The sequence below is a fragment of the Chelonia mydas genome, chromosome 1, assembly GCF_015237465.2.
Source record: "Chelonia mydas isolate rCheMyd1 chromosome 1, rCheMyd1.pri.v2, whole genome shotgun sequence".
Lineage (NCBI taxonomy): Eukaryota > Metazoa > Chordata > Testudines > Cheloniidae > Chelonia > Chelonia mydas.
The window spans coordinates 228421522-228445610 of NC_057849.1; the positions used below are offsets into that span (position 1 = coordinate 228421522).

The following is a 24089-nucleotide window of genomic DNA, read 5'->3' on the forward strand; positions in this document are numbered from 1 at the left end:
ACAGAGGAAATGGAGGCACCACTGGACACATGGAAACCAGACCCTTCCAAAGCTATTGTATATTTAAAATATTTTTAATATTTGATTATCGTAAAAGTAGTCATTGTATTGTTGAAACATTTGATATAAAAGATGAAACTTCCCTTACGACAAATTTGGAAGTCTGTGATATCCCATCCATTGGAATAATGTTCTGCATTTCTTGTACATCAATCTAATCCTAGGCAGGATGGTTGCCTGAGTATGGGGGGGGAAGAGTCAGCTACAAAAGCTACTTGAACTATTTAGTTCTGTAGTGTTATGTTATGATGATTCTCTATTATTTTTGTCTTTAATTTTTGTCTAAGAGAAAAACATTAAAATTAATTTGAATCTGGCAATGAACAGATGGATTACTACTTGTCTCAGAATTGAAAAAGAGGGTTTCTTCTTGCCTCTTGAGTTGGTTGGCTCAAGTGACTTTAATAGGTTTTGGCAATGTCTCCACAATAGCTTTGACCCAGGGAAATTAATGATTATGACTCAAGGGGAGATTTGGGTATTAGATTTAATTGCAAATTCAGGTTTGCTGGAAGCAACCGAGCATGTCCACATACAATGCGGCTCTGATGCTTCCAAGAATGAAACAATACAAGGTGATCAGAACTCCACTAAAAGGGAGTTAGAGAAAACCTACTTTTACTGAGACATTTTAAAAAAAACTTAGGCTCAATCTACTAGACAGCAACTGTTTGAACTTTGATTATTTAGTATATAAATGGCTTTTATAATCTGGAGGGCGGGGGGAGAGAGAGTGTGTTTGTGTGTCTGTGTATAAATATGTGAAGATTTTATTTTGTGCCTGTGGATAGAGATGAACAATACCGGATTATGTGGAATGAATTGGAGACCCTTGTTAGAGCGCATATAAATAACTCGGATAAACACCAGCGAGTCTTGGAGTGTCTGCTCGCTTGCAGGAGCAAACCTCCTGAAGAAGAAGAGCGCAAGAAACGAGGGAGGAAGAGAGAAGAAAAAGAAGACAAGTCAGAGAAATCAGGAAAAGATTATGAACTGGAAAAACCCTGGCAGGAATCAGAGAGGTGAATTTTTTGAATTAATATATGCTTTCATGCACTAGTATGTAATATACAGCAGAGTCTAGCGCTAGAATTTTTAAAATGTTAAGTGATTTAATTAACATAATTTTAGCTTGTTTATAAGAGGCACACATGTAAGCAGTTACAGTATCTTAAGTATCGAAACCCCAATTATCTGATGTTAAGATAAGTTTCCCAAATATGACATTTAGTTTCATGCTTATATTAAGGGTACACTTATAAATAGTTTAGAATGGGGATAATAAAAGAGAGAGAGGTTTTTAAATAAATGTTTAATCAATTGTTATAATGGCCAAAATAACAGTAAGTTGCTTAACTGTGACTTCACCATCTATAGCACCTTCTACTGTTTTTAGATGTATACCCATCCGTAACATAGTACATCTGTTAATAACTTTGTGTAAACAAACCCTAAAATGAAGTGTGACTGAAAACCATAGACAAATGAATTTTATGTATCCTGAACTCTGGCTGATTGACTGTTTAGGTGTCCTTATAGACATTTAGATGCTCCAGGTTTCTCTGCACTGAGTTTTGTGTAGATGAGCGTCAAGGTTTATTGACTGTGGACCTGCTTTCTATCCCTTAAGAAACAAAAAGTTGTCCTGTTAGCTGATATGACATATATGATCATGAAGGATCAGTTAATCTGTCTAGTCATGAATTTCTTGAGTATCTTTTTCTTTCCTCTCTTTCAAACTTCTCTTCTAAAGAAATCATAAAATTGAGACTCCAAAAAATGGTTAATCAGCTCTAAGCTCAACTTGTATGTGCTGTTCTATATGCGTGCATGGCCACTAGGAGAAGATGGATGTTTTGGCCTGCAGTGTTGTGAGCGTGCTGATGATACTTGGATCTACCTGTGCATGTGGTCAAGTCCAATACTATGATTTCCTCTCTTTCCTAGTGTGAGACAAAGGTAGGGATGCAGATGACAGCAAACTGGTTCAGGCTCAAACCAGGAGTCATCAGTAGATTTGGGTTGTCCAGATGGTTTGCAACAATTGCACTTTTAAATCTCTAGCACAACCAATTATCACAATAATGAGTGCAATATAAATATTGGTAACAAATTGAAATGAGATTGAGTTTCAGGTCATTCTCACTTCCTTTTGGTCTGCATCCAAGAAAATACTTAGCCAATGGCTTTTCTGGTTATTTTCATCAATCTTATGACTCACAAAAAAAAGCAATTGTTATACTAGGACAGATGTTATATGAATAAACTTGAAGAGTGATGTAAATGAGAAGTTTGTTGTTGATGCTCTCTGATGTCTCACCTTTTTTTTTTTCTTCCCCCCCCCCCCCCCCCCCCACCCCCTTAAGATTAAAAGGTGTATTGGATCGTGAAAAAGAGGAACTGGCAGAAGCTGAAGTTATAAAAGATTCTCCTGATTCTCCCGAACCACCCAACAAAAAGCCTCTTATTACAATAGATGAAATACCTCCAGTGGAAAAAACAAAAGGTAAGTCAAAACAATTGCAACAGATTTTGAAAAATAGTAAGTCAGGTAAAATTGGTGTGAATTGCAAGATATCCTATATGGTTGTCACAGCAGTTCCTATTTGCTTGAATAAGATAAAGGTGAATCTCTTGAATATCCTGTATGTAGATGTAATCATTCAGTGCTAATGAGAGTCGTGGCTAAGTCTTTATACACAAAGTGGGTGAGGAGAGGGAGTCAAGCAGAATCTTACTCTGAGCTGAACAGTTTTGGTCCAGGTGGAGGGATGAAAAACAAGCTGTGAGGTTGAAGGTTCAGGGGACTGATACTTAAAGATACAAAGCCTCTATGTTCCTGATTTGAGTTCCATCTGATTGATTGCTGTTCCTCAAGGGCCAGATTGTGATAGTTTTAAATTTGGTTAGTATCTTACATTGTATGTGATCCCATGGATTTCTGTGGAATTACGTCTGGAGTAAGGAGCTTCTCAATGTGCCCAAAGATCACAGCCTTGTCCTAATCTAGGTAGTACGTTTATTGGGTTCAAAATTCATTTCCCTGTATAGAGATGTCACTAATGTAGAATAAAGAGCCATGAGGGTAACACAAAGGAGAGCAGAAGAGTTACTAGAAAATGTAAAATATATTTATTTTGGGGTAGTGCATCTTTATAGAAAAGAACCCTCACCAAGTAAAGTGCTAAATAAGGCATAGAGGTGAATACCAAGCACCATACACGTATAGGGGAAAGAAGACCACAAAAAACAAGTTACAGGCAGAATGAATGAGCCGTAGCAGGAGACATCAAATGGTTTATCCTAGAGTGAGGAGTCAACTGCAGAAGAGTTGAGTCTTGGAGAGATTTGAAGAGTTAGTTTTAGTTTAATTAGAAAATTCTGAATTCTGAGAGATGTCATCTGATTTTTGTGCGTGTATAATCTATTAATCAGTGGTTTTCAACGTATATGTCTAAGGGGTCTGCAAAAGGTGACTATGAAAATACAGTTTCAGATCCCAGAAAGGGCATTGTTTTTCTGATCAATCAAAAGTATTTGAATACCCCCACCTACACATCAAAACCCAGAAGTATTGTTGTTACCATAGTTACCACAGTTTAGTGCCCTTTTTCACATTGCATCAAATGCCATGCTGAGCATGTGCAACATTTACAAAACGTCAGTTTTCAGGCCAAGACTTCTATGGCAGGGGTTTGAAGACCACTAGTTGAATTTCCAAAAGGGTCCACACTTTCATTTGAAATTTTTTAGGGGTCCACAAATGAAAAAAAACGTTGAAAATCACTGTATTAGATAATTGACATACTATATAAAATGGAATATTTTGGTGTGGTCTGAAGGTTTTAGTGATAACTGCATTACGCAGACCCGGAGCAGTCTGCAAAAGGTAGAGTGGGATGGGGTAGTTCACAGACTGAGATTCCCCTCCTCCAATAAAACAAATGCTGATGGAAAGCTCAGAGGTCTCTGTTGCTGCCCACTGTCCTTGGTAGTTCTGGGTGGGGAATTTTTTTTGGTCTAGTGGGCCACCATTCTTGCTGTCTGAACAGCTGTATTTCAGAGCTATCAGCAGTGGCTGGAGTTGAAAGGAGATTGACCACTTGACACTCTCTCTGTCAATCAGCGGGAGAGACCAGTCTCTAGCCTGGGATATCAAGGAGCAGAACTGCCTCCTTTGATGGCCCAACTACCATATATTGCAGTAGAGCAGCCACATCTTCAGTTCTGTCTTTGGGACAAGGTTTGATTGATTTAGAGCAATTCCTTGTCTGCTGCAGGTTATGAATGGGATGTGGTCTGCCTCCCTTGGATCCATTTACCGCTATGCATAGACACAAAGCCTGGCTCAGCTTCATGCCCACAGAATAGTGGAATCCATTTTGGTCAAATGTACTGAAACCATAAAATAAACCATACAGAACTAACATAGTGTGAGGAAAAGTAACCTCATACCGTCTAAATCTCCCACCTGTTTGCAGCTGTCATGTTCATCTAACCTACAGTGTAAGTTTCTTGGGGTAGGGACCATGTCTTACATTGATCTTTAATGTGCTGTGGTGGTGGTGCTGTATAAATAGTATAATTTGTTTGGTAAACTTATATTGAATTTAGTATTTGAGAATTCATTAATCAAATCCCCTTGATTCTATTTTCAAATCTAATCCTAGGGCCAATGTCCTTGCTGTCTTTGTGGAGCAATAGGATTAATACAGCCAATTCTAGGAAACACCAAGAATTTATTGGTCGTCTGAACTCTGTCAACAATAAAGCTGAGCTGTATCAACATCTTAAAGAGGAAAATGGGTTCGTATTGCTGAATACATAATATATTTTATAAACAGTCAATGTGCTATATACAGGAACAAATTAGTCATCGTAGTAATTTATTAAGAGGATTCCTTACCTCTTGCATTAATAAAAATTTAAAAATTTTTTTATAGGAAAGCAATTTAATAATCTCAGTTTTCATCCATTTGCCCCTACTTCATTGCAGTCCTCCCCCTAACTGAGCAGGGCTGAATGCCACCCTGTTGTCTTGAGGGGATTGCTTCTTACCATCTATCCCAGTGACTGTCTACACAGCACAATCCTCCTTATGCTTAGAGGGGGCCAAATAGGAGACGAGATTAAGACCCAAACTCCCCAAAACAGCATCTCCATAAAAGTAGCTAAATCAAACATGGCAGAGATAAAACCATTGCGTCTTGTACAACACATTAAAGGAATAATAACATCTCCTGCATTCCGATAAATCCAACTGCCATCAAGTAATTATTAGAATGGGAGTAGCCAACAAATTGAGCAAAAGGATAAAAATAACAGGGAAAAATGTTAAATACTGTTAAGGAGTTGACAGAAATTGGTACAGCTCTAGAGATTCAGAGAAGCAGACCCTCCACAGTCAGACACGAGTCTGTCTTTTGTCTTGCCTTTGTTGATCACTGCTGGAGTCAATAACGTAATGTCAGTCTTAACTGTGATATTTATATATGGAACTTATTGCTCATTTACCCCTAGTTGTAAGTGGAAAGTTCCTGAAAGCAAAGTTTCCTCTGGTTTAATGATTACTGCATAAAGAAATCTCTAAAAAGATAGTGTTGGGGTACTAGAAACTTATACATAAATGTTTATATAAAACCACAGATTTGCTTTTTATTTTTAATCATTTGAGTGCGCTCAAGTAAACTATATGCTCTAACTGACCAATCTTCTTGATATATTTTTATATTTCAGAATGGAAACAACAGAAAATGGAAAAGCCAGCCGGCAGTGAATGTTGGTTTTTAAGAACTATGCTTGGCCATATTTCATGAATATTTTATGCTGGATTTGATATTGGTACCATTTCAGTAAGATTGTATAGATCTGTTGCTTTGATTGGTTTTACATTTTTCTGATTTTTATCCTTTTTCTATTAAATGTAAAATTTGCATATTACATTCAGTGAAATGTGTGCAAATGGGATTTGTCTTGAAGTATCTTATAATCATATTTTAGGAGGAAAGGATGTTTCTCCTGCAACACACACAAGCAAACCTGTGAAATGATACAATCAGCTTTTTTAAGTCTGTTGTTTAATATTGAAAAGCACAGTATTCATGCATTTTTAAAAACTTATTTGAGCTTTTTTCTGTTGTATTGACACATTTTAGCTCTATATGAAACTCCTCTAGAGGCCACACTCTAGGAGAAGAGAAATATAAAAATATCTATTAAGTACAGGCTCTTAATCTGGAGTTCCTCATTGACAGTGTACAGTTCCAGATCAACAGTTGGGCAGTGGGGTGAGAAATGGTTTAAAACCTTCACTAGAGTATAAATGATTGGGGTGAGGGCATGAACTTCTTAAACAAGATTAATTATTAATTTCATCAAGAGAATTACTCAGTTTGAAAGCAAAGCTTTTCTAGTTGCTCTTTATGCCATAATTAACAAAAACCAAATCCTCGCCTTTAACTATTAACTGGCTGCTACCTTCAACTTGCCATCCACAGGAGTGTACAGAAAGAGGCTGTGGGGTGTAGAATAAAACCCACTTCAGAGAGCAGGGCCCAATCGCTTATTCTTTCTGTGGCCATGCAGCAGAGTTACTCCAACCTTTGCTGAATTAACTTCCTTTTGCTTGATGGCAGCTGGTAGAAACAACTGACTTGGGTATAGTACAGTGCAAGATGCTGTACCATGCTCTTACTTTAGGAAGAAGGGTAGCTGGCACATAGGCTTTTCTTCTAAATAAGTCAGTATGTCACATAGCCAAGTTTCATTAACTGAGAAAAGCATAAAGGCCACAGATGATGATGATGGTGATGGCTGGATCAGAACACAAATATCATGTGAGTACTCCTGACTTACATTCGTAACTGCTGACCATTTAGCGGCATAGAAATAGAAATAAAATAGAGAGCTTCAAGGTGATTACATAGCAAGTATAACGTAATGTAATTACTAAGTAAATACATGGTTTATTTCTTTCTTGATATATGATGATTACTTTTAGAGTCACCTGGTGTAATTATTTAAGTAATCCATAGGATCAGTTAATAAAGAGTACTTGCATGATATTTTGTCTGTCATGTTTTACATTTATATGGAGATTGCTAAGGTTCTCAAAGCTTGGTGTCACACTGCTGCAATCCAGTGATCTTTGGGATGGGAAGGCAACCATTTCACAGCACTTCAAAGTTTTCCCTCCCCCAGCTGTTTTGCCCCAGCGTCTTTGGTCATACCTCTGCATTTGTAAAAAAAAAAAAAAAAAGAAAGAGGGAAAAAAAAAAAGCTTACAGATATTGAAAGTCCTCTCAGAGCAGACAGGACTGATTTTTATAAGGTCTCATCCGAAAGATCTCTGCAAAGACTCCCTACTCTTGAGAGTACTGTAGAATCTTTAATGGCCACAAATACTCAAATCCTTCGTTTCCACCTCTTATCTGAAAGACAGCACATCCTGCAGCACAGGGTCTCCTAGCACCATATTGAGGTATTGATTCAGTGCTGATGCAGAAAGAAAAGTGCCACCTTGGGCCTTGCAATCTGATAGGACCTGATTACAAGTATCAGGTTCAGATGTGAAGACAACCTGACTCTCTCAGACTTGGGTTGGGTTCTCTGATCATCTCCTGCTGCCCCTGAGGTTGGCAGCTCAGTGGCAGCTGCATGCCCTGCTCCCACTGACTGCCACCACCTCGCTGCTCTCAGTGTTGTGCAGAGTGAGTGTGCCAACAAGTCACAGCACCTCTCAATCCACAGTGCACACACAGAAGTGAGGCAGGAGCAGGGCACATGGGCCACCACATTGCCAACCCCATAGGCAGGAGACAATTGGAGACAGATTACAGTCACAAGATGTGGGGAGCGGGAAGCTTCCATGAGGCCAAGCCTCAAGGATGAGGACACAAAGTTAACACAAGTTTGGGGGAAGTGTTAGTCATGTCTGAAAGCGACTTGACATGAGTTTGGGTCAGCTGTGGGTTAGTTGGGTTCAAGATGGGCTTAAAATGAGGCCAGCGCAGACCTGTATTGCCATCCTCACTTCTTGCAGCACCTAAAATTTTATGTCTGTTTCTCATCTTAAAACTTACTCAGCCTGAGATCACTGCCTGATGTGAACTTCCTCTTGTCTATACTGAAGAAGATTTTAAGTCTGGAAGCTGAGCATTTACATGTCAACATTGAGCATTAGTTGCTGTTACTTGTAAAGAAACATCAAGCAGAAGTGCTTCTCCTTTGTATCTGGGCATTTTCTACCTGTCCCATCCTAATGTTCCATAAATATTAGGCTGCACACTTAACATATTTATGTGAATATTTAATCACAGGAAGAGAAATCCTGCATGTTCTATTAAAAACAAACATACTGCATAAACAACCCAAATAAATAGCTACACGATTCAATAAAAATACTTTGCTCTTCTGAAGTACTTTCCGTACAAGATCTCAAAGCACTTTACAAACAAATGGGCCCCAATTCTCCAAGGTACTTTAGCATGTGCCTAATGTTAAGGACATGAGCAATCCTATTGAATAAATTAAGGTATTGCTACATTTCAAAGTAAGGCATGTGCTTAAATTTCCTGCTGAATTGGGGCCATAATTTCATTTTAAGCTTCACAACAGTCCTGTGAGGTAAGTGAGCTTGTTACATGTATTATATGCTGTATTAATTATCTTTGTTCTGCCCTTTGGACGCTTACCCAACCCCACCCTTCCCCTGCAATAGCCCCTTTGAAGCCTCATACCTCCTCTCTGGAGAGGTTTTAATAAACTTGCATGAGGTGGTCTTTTGGGTCAAGATATTCAAACGTGGGCACCAAAATAAATAAATATATATATAAAACAAAATAAATAAATATTCTCAAAATAAATGACTGGATTTTTTCCTAGAGCTGAGCACTCAGCAGAGATGACGTTCTGGACTTTTAACAGAAATTAAAGGTTTGGGTGACTTTCTGTCCAAACTTTCACCACATTTTAACCCATTTTAACCTTTTAATGGCTGTTCACTACATAAAAAAATAATACTGTAGTTTTAGGCACAACGCTATATTTAAGTGCCAACAGCGTGGTTGATGCTGCACAAGAAACACGTGAAGACAGTCCCCTCACCATGAGCTTACAATTTACAAATACATCTATTATACATCGATACATCTATTATAGTAGCACCCTCAGGCCCCCATCAGGATTGTAGCTCCAGATACAGTACAAATGCGTAGGCACATAGTCCTTGCCCTGAAGTTCTTACAATCTAATTTGAAACAAGACTCCCAACGTGAGTGTACTGAACAAAAGGAGGAAAGAGGGAGAGGGATGATGATAAGATCCGGTGGCTGCATAGGTTTGATCCTGCTCCATAGAAGTCAATAGCAAAATTCCTATTCACTCCAGCGGTACAAGTTCAGGTACAGGTTGACTGCTCAAAATCATTTGACGTTTTTAAATAAATCCACTGTTCCCAAATGTTGTTCAGCCTACCAATCGGAGGACCAGGTCCTCAGCTGGTGCAAACTGGCATACTTCCATTAATTTCAGTGGAACTATTCTGATTTACATCAACTGGAGACCTGATAACCAACTGGTTGGCTTCTTGTAGGTATTTCAGCAGTTGTCCTGAGGAAGAAGCTTGTGGATAAATGCAACACTATAATCCTGAACTAATGCAATCAATTCATACAACAGATCACGTCCAGCGGAGGGCAACAAAAATTATTAGGGGACTGGAACACATGACTTATGAGGAGAGGCTGAGGGAACTGGGATTGTTTAGTCTGCGGAAGAGAAGAATGAGGGGGGATTTGATAGCTGCTTTCAACTACCTGAAAGGGGGTTCCAAAGAGGATGGATCTAGACTGTTCTCAGTGGTAGCGGATGACAGAACAAGGAGTAATGGTCTCAAGTTGCAGTGGGGGAGGTTTAGGTTGGATATTAGGAAAAACTTTTTCACTAGGAGGATGGTGAAACACTGGAATGTGTTACCTAGGGAGGTGGTGGAATCTCCTTCCTTAGATATTTTTAAGGTCAGGCTTGACAAAGCCCTGGCTGGGATGATTTAGTTGGGGATTGGTCCTGCTTTGAGCAGGGGGTTGGACTAGATGACCTCCTGAGGTCCCTTCCAACCCTGATATTCTATGATCATCCTTGATTCTAAACCAGGGTGTTCAGGCCACATTCACAATGATTCAACCTCTGTTACAGAAAAAGAACATAGCTCAGTGGCTAGGCATAGGATGATACTGTCAACAGTTCCAATGCTTCTTGTTCACACCAACAACTGTGGTGCTGTTCGAATAGTCTTCAATATAAAATTAATGATACGTTATCATTAGCTCTGGAAGTACATTTTCCATGATGTACCCTGGTACATGCAGTCACAATGTCTAAGCAGATGAAGAAAAGGGGACATTTATAGGTAGTGCCTATTGAAAAAAGCCGGTCTCACCGTCAGCTGTAAAGCAAGTTTTGTTAATTCTATATTAATCCACATTTTATAGCTCTATCAAGGTTGTTCTTTTTATTAGCTATTTCATTGTGTTCTAAGTGCAAAATATCATTTACTTTTACAAGAGCGTAGCATTGGCAGAGAACAAATAGCTATCCTAAGAGGATTTACTTTGTAGCTGTTGGTATATTTAAAGGATAGACATATATTTTTCATAGTTATAATGCCAGTGGGTCTCATGGCCCTTTCCCATCAAAGTCTTTACTATTTTAACGTGGTGCAACATCACAGCAGAGTGCATTTCATGGATGCGCCCTTTCCCAGAGTGCTCTATAATGTGACCCTATGGCATTTCAAAAAAGCATAAAATGGAAGGAGATGGTAATTTGAGGGAGAATTTCTACAAGTCTACAGAGGTATGTGTGAATTAGTGAACAATTTAAATATCTTGTATGTTAGGTTATAACACTGTGTGGTGAACTTTCAGTTTGTTGGATATACACCTTACATATAAATTCTTTTCCTTATGGCTTCTTTGAATATGTCGTGGCACTGGAACCAAGATCTTGAGCTGGTCTGGTCCACAGTGGAGAGTGTGAGCCTGTGCAGTTTTCATTGGCATAATTGCCCCCGCGATCTTCCTTTAAAAACACTGCTTTGCTTTTATAGTTTACGAAATGGAATGTACGTGAGTTTTTGTATTTTTTTAAATACCTTTTTAAATACAGGTTTGAAAAGATTGGGATACAAACACTTAAATATCCAGAGTCTCCAAGAGTTTCTCTTGCTTCACCCAAGTCTGAGACGAGTAATTAACAGGTAACATTTTCAAATGCACCTAAGTCCCATTTTCAAAAATAACTTAAGCATTCAGGAGCCTTTGTTCTATTGACTTTAAGTGAGACTTAGGCTCTGGAGCCTGGATCCTCAAAGGTATTTAGGCTCCTAAATTCCAGGAGCCTAAGTACATTTGAGGATCTGGGCCAATGTCACTTAGGTGCTTTTGAAAAATTTACCCAATATCTATAAAATGTCTGATTACGACCTAATGGTTAGGGAAGGGGACTTGGGTTCTTTTCCTCATTCCCATCATCAGCTTGCTGTGTGATTCTGGGGAAGTTATTTAAGCATTCTATAAAATAGGCTGATATTTCTACTCATTTTTCAGAATGTTCTGAGGCTTGACACTTAAAATATACTCAGATAAAAGGTGTGAAGTTTTTGTTATTAATAAAGAGGGAGAAATCTTTCATAGAGAAGTAGAAATGCTATTCTGACCTGAAGAGGTCATTTAAATCAAGATATATATTTCTCGGTGTTGTAATTATAGGGGTCCTGACCCAAAAAGGAGGTGGGGGGGGTGCAAGGCTATTATGGGGGGGGTTGCAGTACTGCCACCCTTCTGCGCTGCTGCTGGTGGCAACGCTGCCTTTAGAGCTGGGCAGCTGGAGAGCGGTGGCTGCTGGCTGGGAGCCCAGCTCTGAAGGCAGAGCCGCCGCCAGCAGCAGCACAGAAGTAAGGGTGGCGATACCATACTTTTGCACTGCTGCCTGCAGAGCTGGGCCTTCAGTCAGCCTCTGCCACTTTCTGGCCGCCCAGCTCTGAAGGCAGCAGTGCAGAAGTAAGAGTGACGTGATATGGTGTTGCCACCCTTACTTCTGCACTGCTGCTGTGGGGGACGCTGTCTTCAGAGTTGGGTGCCCGGCCAACGGCCACCACTCTATGGCTGCCCAGCTCTAAAGGCAGCGCAGAAGTGAGGGTGGCAATGTCACGACCCCCTCTTACAATAACTTTGTGACTGAGCCCCGCAACTCCCTTTTGGGTCAGGACCCCCAATTTGAGAAAGGCTGGTCTCCCCCGTGAAATCTGTATAGTATAGGGTAAAAGCACACAAAAGATCAGATTTCACAGCAGGAGACCAGACTTCATGGTCTGTTACAAACTTTTCATGGCCGTGAATTTGGTAGGATCCTATATATAGGCACTGTCTGAGCTGTGTCAGTACTTGCCTCTTGGCAATCCTTCCTTATCAATCTGTTGCTACAAAACAAACCACTAACCTTTTGGTTTTTTTACCTAAATCTGTTTCTTTTGGCATCTTGCATTAATTGTTAGTTCCAGAATTCTATATTGTAACATCACCTTATAACTTTTTTAGGGTTTAATATCTTTTTCAAATTTAAAACAGAATACAAAGTTAAGACGCTTATCATTTGTGCATTTTCTTCCTGAGTAGTAGACAAACGTGCCTCTTTTGAGGCAGATTCTTAGTATAATCCAGATTTAGGGTAATCTCTTCTGTGAATATTGCCTTGGTCACTGCAGCTAGTAATATCTACTTTATAATGAGGTGGGAGTTGATATTTTGGAGGCTGGAAAGGTGGTAGAGACTGAGGCAGTCTTGAGGCAACAGAAGTTACATTGGGCCTGCAAGGTTGCTCTTGGGAAGAAGGTGGCACGGGGATCCATAAATGCAGCGCGGGTGGAACCTCCCGTTGAAGTACAGGCACTTTGCGGGGTTTCAGCATGTCCATTTCCAGGTCAATATAGTCAAATGAGGCTCTTCCCTGAAAAGTCATAGACCGTGATTCAAGAATCTTCTTGTGATATTTATAACAACGGTGGGCAACAAGTATCAGAGCCACCATGATGGTTGCACATAAGCTAATTAGCAAGATATTTCTAATCCGGGAATTGCTCTCTTCGTTATATGTAGGGAAGGTACTGTTTAAAGTCAAGGATCCATTAAATGGCTTTGTAGTGGGCAAGCAGATTCCTCCATATGAAACCTTCTCAACTATGTCAATTTTGTATTCTGGCAACATTGCCTCAGCAAAGTGTGGGCTGACATTCCCATCAGGTACTCTTAGTTTATTCAGCACTTCCTGGATTTCATCTCTTGAGCACCAGCTCAGTGATCTGTTGGTGCTTGTACACAGAGACCTGTTGTACCATGAGATTACAGTGGACCCAGGTCTGAGGGCAGTCAGTGTGATGCTCTTGAGACTGCTGGAGTTTAGATATTTAGAAAGCTTGTCAAGGAATAAACCAACCCTTTCTCTCTGTCTCAGGAATGAGCAGTAACTATTTTTCGTTCTGATGGTATAAATATGGCATGGAATGCTGGTGGGCTTCAAAAGCTCAATGATGAGAGGTTCCCAAACAGTCAGACCCCCTGAATCTGTGGCAGATAGTACAAACTCCTGAGGTGAATACTGAAAATCAGTACTGAGTGGATAGCCATACATGGCTTGGTGAGACGCATTAAACTGAAGCCAGCTTTCTGGCCCTGATGGTGAGCCGTCGACTGGGTTTATTCCAAGGGTCAACTGAGTTGAGTTGCCATCTTCCTGATCATAAAATGTGTCAGCGGGTACTGAAAAATGGAACTTGCATCCAATAGTTGCTGTTATGAATTTAATGGAGTTAACAACTTTAGGGAAAGTGTTTGTTTGACCTACAAAGGATGAAGTAATGGGGAGGGAAAGTTACTAGAAACAAACAGCCTGGCTGACAGTGAATGATGATAAAGAAACCTGGTAAAACTTATGGCAACTAATCAGTTACACAGATTTTTATCTGGGGTCAGTATGTCCCTGCCCCCTCTCCAGTGCATCCCTTGACCCATCCTTTCTTGAGCACCACAAATGACACTTTCCTATGAAATAGGTAACGTCTACCACGTGCAAAATGATGCTTGTACCTATGCTGAAGATAGCTTGAAGTCCCTTCAGTCACTTCCCCTCTTACTGATTCATCAGGAAGCTATAGCGTTGCACTTGGGTTTCTATAATATCCATAACAACTACCTTCCCCTTAACTAGGAGGGTCACGTAATCTTGGATGGCAAGGTATGATTCAACCTCCAGTGTCTTCTTAGATGAAGAATGGCTCACGTTCATTAAAGCAATAGCAATTTCGGAAAGATCTGGGCATCACAGACAGCCTTCATTAAAGTTTCGTATTCTCTGACAGTTGTACCCAAAATCCAAATCCCAGACTTGAATTACTTTTCATTGCTTTGAGTCTCCTCTAATTGCTTCTTACTGGTTTCAAGTTTGACTTTTTTTCTTTGTCTACATTCTTTGTTTCCTTTACACTAATGACAGTAGTTCCTCAGACCATTTCAAAGGGAAAAAAGCTATTTCACTTATTTTATCTGCATTACGTTGGGTAGCTAGCCGGGCTTTTAGAATGACTGCCTGGCAACCACCTTCCAGGGCCTTTTGAACTTCCATTCTGGGAATGGTGGGTACAAATGGGAGAAGGGAAGAGGAGGTGGAAAACAGTGTAACCCTCCAAGAGGCCAAGGAAGGAAATGGAGATGATATTCCCTTTTCTCCAGCCGTGCAAGTAGGGTGCTATGGTTTCGTACGCCGTACCAGCAAGATATTTATAGTTGGTACGGCGTACTGGAAAGAGGAGCCGTAGAACATGGAGCCGCTAAGCGGCCCCACACCTGCGGCTTCTCCAGCACAGCTGTACCGCCCCCAGCCCTTCCACGCAGGGTCTCCTCCGTCTGTGCAGCAGCCACACCGGAGGACAGGGCTGGGGGTAGTACAGCCACGCCGGAGGAGCTGCGGGCATGGGGCCGCCCGGTGGCCCCACGTTCTGCTCCTTTCCGCGCTGTGGTTCCTGGGAGAGCCCTATGGGGCTGGAGGTGGTACAGCCACCAGAGGAGCTACTGGCATTCTGCTTCTTTCCCCGTTGCGGTTCCCAGGAGACCCCTGAACCACAGGGCTCTCCAGGGAACCACAGCAGGGAAAGGAGCAGAACATGGGGCCACAAGAACATGGCCCAGAACATGGCCAGAACATGGCCCCACACAGGCAGCTCCTCTGGCTTGGCTGCTGTACTGCCCCCAGCCCTGTCCTCTGGTGCAGCTGCTGTACAGGTGGAGGAGACCCTGCGTGGGGAGAGTCAGAGATTAGATCAGAGGGGCAAGAGATTTTAAATTCCATGATGGAGCATGAAGAAGTAGGAAGGAGATTTCTGAATTCTGGAAAGTGCAGAGAGGCAGAGGGATCTTGCAAGATTAGAAAAATACATTCCAACTTCTGACTATGGCTGACATTAGAAGGGAGGAGCCACTCTGCATTTGGGAGAGACTGAAGTTTGTTATGCTTGTGCTTTTCAAAGTAATTGTGTATATTACCTGGAGTTATGTCCTGAGACACCTGTGACACAGAAAACAGAGGATGAACCCATGCAACTTTTGTAGATTGCAGTGATTCATATGTGGGGAATGGCAAGCTGGTTGTATCTTGGTAGACCAATGAAGATGACATCTGTACCAGCTCTGTGAAAATGAAATGATTAATATTTGTTACAATATTAGAGGAGATATTCTGGCTTTAAAAAAAAAACACATTTGTTTTGATAAGTTCCAGTGTTAGTAACACAGAGATAAGACTTTTTTTAACCATGTGATTACAAAAAAATAAAATCTAGTGGAAAAGGTGTGTGTTGAGGCAGAAGCCACAGGAGAATGGAATGTGAATTTCCTCATTTATGAGTTGGCAGCTACCTAATTCTGCCATTGATTCATTGTGTGGTCTTGGTCAAGTTACTTAACCTCTCCATCTTGATTTTCCATCCTTAAAATGGGGATGATGCCAGGTGGCAACAGTGGTACTAAGAATCAATTAATTCATTAATTAACATTGAACGTGTAAAGCCTATACATGTGAGGCATTAATTTATTTTATTAATTTATTTATTATGCAGTGAGTTGATATTAAAGGTCACTTTGGTCTCAAGTTGAAAATATGTATAGCCAAGTGTTCAGTGGGAAGAGGGTAATGGGAGATTTGCTTGACTCTGGAGCACATGCACTCCCCGCCCCCTCCTGTAGACACGGCTGACTGAACTGGCACCAGGATGGCTGCTATCATTGGATTAGAAAGATACTTTTGAAAAGCACCGAATGGCATGTCCTTTCAAACATATTGGTGGGAAAATCTCTCAAGGGTTGTGTTGCTCCCCTGTGGCCTTTGATAAATGACTGAACACTGGCAGCCTCAATAGTTAGAGCTACAAATTTTCACTACTAGTGCATCAAAATAGAGACTGAACGTTACAAAAACCCTTTTGTGAAGGGCAGTTACTGGGTCATACACTGAAAATGGCCAGACTGACATAGGCACTCAATTCATTCCAAAATCTAGAAATATGAACCAAATATGAACCAAAATACTTCACATAATTTTGCTAGTATTTAAGATCTACCAAAATTACCACTTACAGTTTTTTTTACAGGCAAATTATTATCCACAAAGGAAGCTGCATGAGCAGTGGCACTGCAAGCTTCTTCAAATGGCCTGAGAAATGTACCACCTCAAGATCTAGGGTATAGTAGAGTCTCTGAGTCCATCCAATTGCTATCCCCTCTCCTCAGGTTGCTACGGTTAGGTGTTCTGAGAGTGGATGTGGGCTCATGTGTGCTAGAATCAGGAGAGAATCCACCAACTCCCTTCACATTAGTCGGCATTTCCATAAATACCATGAATAACAAGACACAAACCTGAAACATACCTTGTGCATTGTTGTAGAGATGAGAAGTGGCATTAAATATAGTTCTCGCAGATATTTCTGCAGTGTAGGATGGGATGTTTGACATTTCAGTCAACTCCAGCGTAAACATTGTGACGGTTGGCAAAGGCATTCTGGTTCCAAGAGATTTGTCTGAATTTAAATCCTTTGTGCCACTAGGTAAAACACTTGGAAAATGATTTTGTGTTCTGAGCTTGCTGCTGTCATAAGAAGTAAACATCTTTGTTGGTCTGGACAGCTCAGAGCTGTCAAAGCCAGCAAAATCTGTAGGCAGAGTAAGCAGTGGAGCATTACTAGGATAGGACTGAGCTGTCAGACCTGTTTCATGAGAAGTTCCAGCATCACTGGGGAAAGTGCTACTTAAAATAGAAGAACCCAATATTGAGGTAACATGGCTTGAGTTGGATTCTCTATCCCAAATCAATGTGTCCATGTGGATTATAGAAGGAACTGAGGTTTTTCCTTCAGAAAATGGAAATCTGTCCGTCTGTGGGATAGTCATAAAAGAATTAGACATGTATTCATAGCCATTAAATAGCTCCTGACTCAGATGGCTACCACCTGACAAAACTAGAAACATGTCATCAGTAGGAGGTATAAAACCAAATAACGTAGTCAGTTGTACTGAAGTTGATATGAACGTTGAAGGCAGCTTTTCTGGAGAGATGGTTGCACTAGATGGTATTCCAAATTCAGGAAAATGGGCATAACCCGAGATGCTGTCCTCCTGACAGCTATAAACCGATGTCATTAATATTTCTTCTGGAAAATGTGTTTGAGGTGCTGTCTTAACAAGAGATACTTCTGGAGAGATTAGAGGCCATTCGTAATGTGTGTCTGTCACTAAAGTGTAAATGGGTCTTGAAAACTGGCCTTTACCAGTTGGCTCAGCGATGTCAAAAGAAAGGACTGATGGAAAATGGTGCCTTGATGGCTCTGATTTGCCAGACTGCAAAAATGCATCCAACTCTTGCATGTGAGATTGTGGTTGCTCTAATAAGAGTGGCATACTGGAAACTGTATTCTGCAGCCCCTTAAATTCTGTTGACAGAGCGGTTGCTGTAATGATCAAAGAAGGTGAAAGTTCAGGAAAAGCAAAAGCAGAGAGATCTTGAAAAATAGTACTAGACATTGGTCTTTTACTCTGAAAGTTCTGTGATGGGTCCATTTCTAAGGCCCCTAAACTCCCTTGGCTTGTTACCAAAAGTGGAATGAGATCCGTGTAACTGGTGACAGCTGTGCTTGCTTTGTGGAAAGAAAACCAAGTCTGAACAGGTGATACCGCAGTCTTTCTGTGTAAGTAAACAAGTGAATTTGGTGGCAAAGTAGTGAAGACATCTTCCCCGGTTGGCTTCGCCATGGTTTCAGTCATTTTCAGTGTAGGTGTTGGTGTAACCATTAACTGTCTGCGTTGTCTTCCTGAACGTTTTCTTTCAAATCCTTCTCTTTTAATTATTCTCCAGCCTGCAATTTCATATCCTAAGAGGTGTGAGAGATGGTGTGAATCAACATTGTGTCTTAGAACTTGAATTAATTCATAGAGCATTGCAAAAACTCCACATCCAACGGGCCAATAGAGTCCTGTGTAATGGCTTTCCATGAAGCTGATGTGTCTAATATCTTCAGCCAGTATTGTTAGGTTCCTCCTGCTTCTGTGTATCGAACCCTGATATGGATTTAGGGCCAACGAGGTGGGATCCAGATGGAGATACTCTGCCATGGTGCATACCAGGAAGAGGCGTTGTTGAACGTCCAGCGATTCAGCTGCAGCGTGGATGATGATCTCGGCAGAGGTGAGAGAGCTGTCCCTCCTACATCGTTCAGAACTGAAACTGAAAGTCCAAAAATGTAGACAGTAAAACTCCTTTCATCTGACCCCCTTTTATGTGAAAATTCCTGCTGTTTGAATTTAGGCATGTCCCCTGACATACATCAATTACATGGGAAAACTCTACCTCTTAGCCAAGCTCCCTCTTATCTGGATAAATTTCAGGTCCCCATTCCATTCAGGCAGTATTTGTATATAATTACAATTGTTTATATTTAGCTTCATGCTCTCCTATTCTGATCTCACAATAAACAGTTTATCAACCATACTTTTTCTGGGTCAGAACAGGTCCTGGCTCCTTTCTGGTCATAGAACATTGTAGTACTCATTCAATTACTGTTTCTTCCCTTGCCTCCCCCACCCCATGCATTTGCTAGTTATCTATCATCTGTAGGTTAGGAAATTAAAATTTCTTCCCACCTCTTAGCTCTCCATCCCAGTGTTGATTTTTGAGACACTCCTCACCCCATACAGACCCCAGCTTCCTTGATGATTATAGTCCCCAATCTAGTGCCCACTAAAGTCAGTGGAAAGACTCCTTTAACTTCAGTGGGTGCTAAATCTGACCCTGTGTCTGCCTCCTTCCATTCAACCCACACTTCCTCACCCTTTTCTTCAGCTTCACTTTTCCTTAATTAACAAACCCTGCATCGGGTAGATGCATCCACACTTTTTGGTGCTTTTGGCCAAATGCATTTGTAAGTTGCTGACATTAAGGATACTCACATATTGCCCTTGGGCATGTGACTTAAGCCAGTCTTCTTTTCTGGGATCAGAATGCTGTCCTGAACGTGAAGGGTGAAATTTACATTGGCTCTTGGTGTTTTCTGAACACACCCATCTTCCTGGGCGGCTATGTTCAGGTGGTATTCTCCATTCTCCTCGTTCATTGGCAGTCCTTGCAGTGTACTTGTGTGAGGATTGAACTCCAACCATTTTGGCAAATCTGCACCATTAGCCAACGTAATCTATTCCATAATAGTACAAAAGATGTACTGAGTTCTAGGAGCAGCACATGGACATCACTATTATAGCTGAAAAGTATACAACAAAAGCTCTGTGCAGAAAAGACTAAGCTAGTCAACAGAATCAGCTGCAGATGTTCTTAAACACAGCTGTAAGCTATCAATAGGGTTTTATTTAATTACAATTGTTTTTTTGTCTTGTTTTGTTTTGCCACTTTTTATTAAGGCAAAGTTACAATAAAATGTTAATGTACTAGATCATTTATTACTTATTCAGAATCAGCTTAATATTCAAAGAAACTGGCTAAAGATTCTGTTTTGCTGGCTGGGGACTCATCCTCCTGTAAGTACAGTAAAAAGGAAACCAGATTTCTAAAACCTGTCCTCCTCTTGGCCTATTTCTTGCATAAGGTCTTGGTGTGAAAGCTTTTCCATTACAAGTCCATATTTTACTATGTATGCCACAGTTCCATTGGAGGAGAAGTCATGTTTTTGCAATAATGTGCAATACAAAGTCTTGTTGCTAACAATAAAAAATAAATGTGTCTTTCTGTCTAAAATGTAGATAATATATTGGAGCATTAAATGAGCAGGTCAGGGGATCTCTGGAAAAGCTGACATTATTAAAAAAAAATGTTTTTGAGACTGCAGTCAGCAGCCATGTTTGACATTAAAGACTATTTAGCGCCTAAAATATGTTTTGGGTGTTTCTTTAACATATAATTAATTGTTATGCTGAAATCGAAGTTAGGTTTTAAAATAGTCTTATTAAAAATCCCTCTCCATGCAGGTATTCCTGAGCTGTATTGTAATTAACTAGAAATTATTGAAAAGATCTAGAGTAAATAATGTATTATACAGAAGAGTGTATTTAACTCAGTATTACCTTGTACTGGGTTATCTTTCCCTGAAAGGCAAATGGTGGTACCGGGTAGTAAAATACTTTCCCCATAAAGGCTATTGTGTCCGGGATGCCTCGAAGGATCTGGATCTCCTCACATGTGTTGTTTGATTCCCTGGCAACCACAGCAGCCATGATTCCTGAGAGAGATACCAGTGCAAGAAGCAATAGTGTTGGTAAAACTCGCTTCTCCAGGGACAGATGGGACCCAGAGACAAGAAGCCTGTCATCAGCATCAGTGTATATCCTCAAGGCATCCATTCTCACATTGTATGTATGTGCCTCTGAGGTAACCAGAGGCTGCTGCTTCATTGCATTTCAGAGCTGAAGAAGGGGGGAAAAAATACACATTTACAGTTAGTCGGCTGCTGCTTGTGGGGAAGCAGAGAGATTTAAAGCTTCCTAAGATTTAAACTGTGTTAATTAGAACCCACTTGTTTAATTCTAGGTGAGCAATATCCAAAATGATCAATTGGTTTACAGACTTTGAGCCACCTTTAAAAAGCTACAATACTCACCGTTACTGCTCAGCTCAAAAGTCTTTCCTGAAAAACAGTGTAGAGCCACAAACAGCCCCTTATGCTTTTTAGCATGGTTTCCTTTAGACACAATGATGCTCCCATTTCTGCTTCTGTCATGAGCAAAGACCACCTGGTCTCCAGGAGATGAAATACTAGACTAGGGCCTCCTGAGGGGGGCCTTCAACATATGGCTTAGAGAAGTGCCTGGGAAACTGCAGTGCCGTAACCTGACCTGGCATGCTTTTTTTTTTTTTAATGGTAGCAAGGGGAAAGGCGTTATTACAGGACCAGAGGCAGTTCAAGAGTTAACATGTCTGTCCAGTTTCATCCTTGATGTCACCCCATTGAGGTCACTGGAGTAGCAGTGGAGATGAATTATGGAGTAGCAGTGGAGATCCATTATGATTTGAGGTACCTTTTTTCACTGGGGATAAAACTATTACAAGTAACACAGCATAAAGTAGTTCCTGTGGATGCAGAGATTAACTGGCTAATGTGGAACTGTCAATGGGGGTAAAAGATGTGTTCTACTTGTCCAGAGAGAGTTACAGTATATTTGGTCTGTACTGGTGGCCAGGCAAAGCATATTCAAAACATGGGTACAGGCACCATTCTTAAATGGTGTTTACAATGGCTTATTAATGCCATTTTCTCCCCACTGTAGATGAGATCTTTAGAACACCGCTGTGGATGGAAACATTGGTTAAGATCCTATCAGGGCTGACTCAGTCTTTCATCCTCCTGAGTTAAGTAGTTTATTGTGTGGAGTGGATGAAGTCTTACAAATCAAGATGCTGTCCTCTCTGCACAGGCATTCAAGCATCTCTGAAATGCGGCCACCGTGGCTGTGGCCATCATGGCGGTTTTCCTGCAGCCACTACAGACTCCTGGGCAGAGATGAGGGAGGGGGCAAAGCACCCAGGGGCTCCAGGGGAGGGCATCAGTCCTTCCCTCCCATCTTCAGTCGCGGGACTCAGAGCGGGCTCCAGTCCCCCTTCCCTGGTTCAGCCAGAGGCTCCAGTGGTGGGCTTCAGCCTCTCCCTTCTTCCCCCAGCTAAGTCACAGGGCTAAAGGGGTGGGCTTAATCCCCCTTCAACCTTAGGCTCTGGTGGCAGGGTTTGTGCTTCAGCCTGCCCCCATGTTCTGGGCAGGGCTCCAGGCTTCCGCACCCCCCAGCTCCAGCTACAGGACTCCAAGCTCAGGGCTCTGGGCTTCAGCCTCTTCCCCGGCTCCAGCTGTGGGGCTCCAGCTCTGGACTTCACCCCAGGGCAGCAGGGCTTCAGCAGGGCCGGCCTTACTTGGCAGCATGGTCAAGAGACAAGGAGCAGGGTGAGCTTGGGGTGCGAGGCCATGGAAGGGAGCTTGGGGCAATGCGGGGTGGAGGAAGCAGCAGGGCCCAGGGGTGCAATGGGTAGCTCAGGGTGGGGTGGGGTGGGGCATGAGGTTGGGGGAGGCAGTGGGGGCCAAGGGGGGGATCCATGGGGGGTCGGGGGAGGCAGCAGGAACCAGAGGCGAGGGGTGGGGGGTCAGGGGAGGCAGTGGGGGCCAGGAGCACCTAAATACAATGGTACATTATTTTTATTATTGAGTTTCCAAGAAAACCCACCCTATATAAATAAATTACAATGATTTGGGGCATGGATATGCACATATCCATTTGTTTTTCCTAAAGTTAATTATATTTTAGGGAAATGTGTCTGAGCGGCCACCAGCAAGAGTTGTGAGAACCCCACCCAGTGGCACTTTTCATGAGAGCACTGATGTGCCCTGCTGGCTTTGGCCAATGGTTTTGGTTTTGCATTGGGCTTTGTATCAATTGCAGGCCTTCCTGCCACCCTCCCCTCTACAGGTGCCTGTGTTTTAGCAATGGTATTCTCTGAAATGCTTTGGGATCCTTTAAAAGATCCTATATAAATATAAATTAATATTAATTCGCAGATAAGACCACAGAATCCTGTGGCATGGAAATGCAAGTCCAGCTGCTGGAGCCCACAATGTGTTATGTTTGTTATAGGTGGCACTCTGTGCAGCAAAGCAATATTTAATTCCCCATTACTTAACTGTATACAGCTCAGTGAATATGCTTGAGGCTATGTAGAATTACAGGACTCTTTTGGATCTATGATTAAACTAAATGTTGACTGCAAGTGTTTTTTTTAGTTAAAGCCATGATTGGCTATGACTAAATCTAAAAAGTTCTGTTCTTTATTATTATGATTAATTGTTTTGAAAAAGAAGTTGTGACACTGAACTCACTGTTTTTGCCAGTCTCAGCAGCATCCTTCAATAATCCCTTTAAACAATTTACTTTATTAGATGTGATTGGGGGAGGATGGAAGTACTAGTTAGATGTGAGAATTTTTATTTAAACTATTTAGTGCTTGTGAAAGGTGCTGGCTTGACGAGTCTGGAAACTGAAACCCCATTTATTTATAATTAGATATAGCATAAGCATGTGTCCCCTAGGGACCCTGGCCCAGCAAATCACTTAAGCACATGCTTTCCTTTTAAGCATGTGAATAGTCCCGTAGACTTCAATGGGGCTACTTGCAGTTTAAGCACGCACATAAATCTTGCAATATTATAACGAGTCTCACGATATTGGGTTTGTTTTTTTCTTATAGTCCCACCTCCTACAGACAAGAGATTGCATGAGAATCTCAGATTTCATTAAATAAATAAGTGTCCTAGCCCTCCTGATTGGGCAGAACAGCCTGAAAATGTGGAGCAAACATTTCCTAAAGGCTCAGAAAACAGAAGGCAGCTAAAAAGAATGGAAAATGTATTTGGCTTAAAAATTAGATTGATTTAAAGCAATCTCATG

The 24089-nt window shown here is 41.3% G+C and overlaps 2 protein-coding genes across 6 annotated transcripts in view; one reads left to right on the forward strand and one right to left on the reverse strand.

Annotated features, from left to right (window-relative positions):
- INTS13 (integrator complex subunit 13) overlaps positions 1-6501 on the forward strand; it is a 30944-nt gene extending 24443 nt beyond the window's left edge. For 4 of the 5 annotated variants that reach the window (XM_007062994.4, XM_037915298.2, XM_043538432.1 and 1 more), the window contains exons 14-17: positions 852-1082; positions 2427-2566; positions 4731-4866; positions 5797-6501. In XM_007062994.4, the coding sequence (XP_007063056.1) occupies positions 852-1082; positions 2427-2566; positions 4731-4866; positions 5797-5836 (547 nt within the window). In that variant the 3' untranslated portion in view covers positions 5837-6501. Of the gene's footprint in view, positions 1-851; positions 1083-2426; positions 2567-4340; positions 4611-4730; positions 4867-5796 lie in introns of those variants that run through there. The other variant, XM_043538426.1, reaches the window with a different exon arrangement.
- A 6264-nt stretch (positions 6502-12765) lies between these two features.
- On the reverse strand, positions 12766-19954 carry LOC122465839. The gene is made up of 4 exons (XM_043546820.1): positions 19605-19954; positions 17033-18882; positions 15391-15797; positions 12766-13848 (listed from the first exon to the last, which is right to left on the reverse strand). The coding sequence occupies exons 1-4, from the start codon at positions 19766-19768 to the stop codon at positions 12766-12768; spliced, it is 3504 nt and encodes a 1167-aa protein (XP_043402755.1). The 5' UTR covers positions 19769-19954.
- Positions 19955-24089: the final 4135 nt, after the last annotated feature.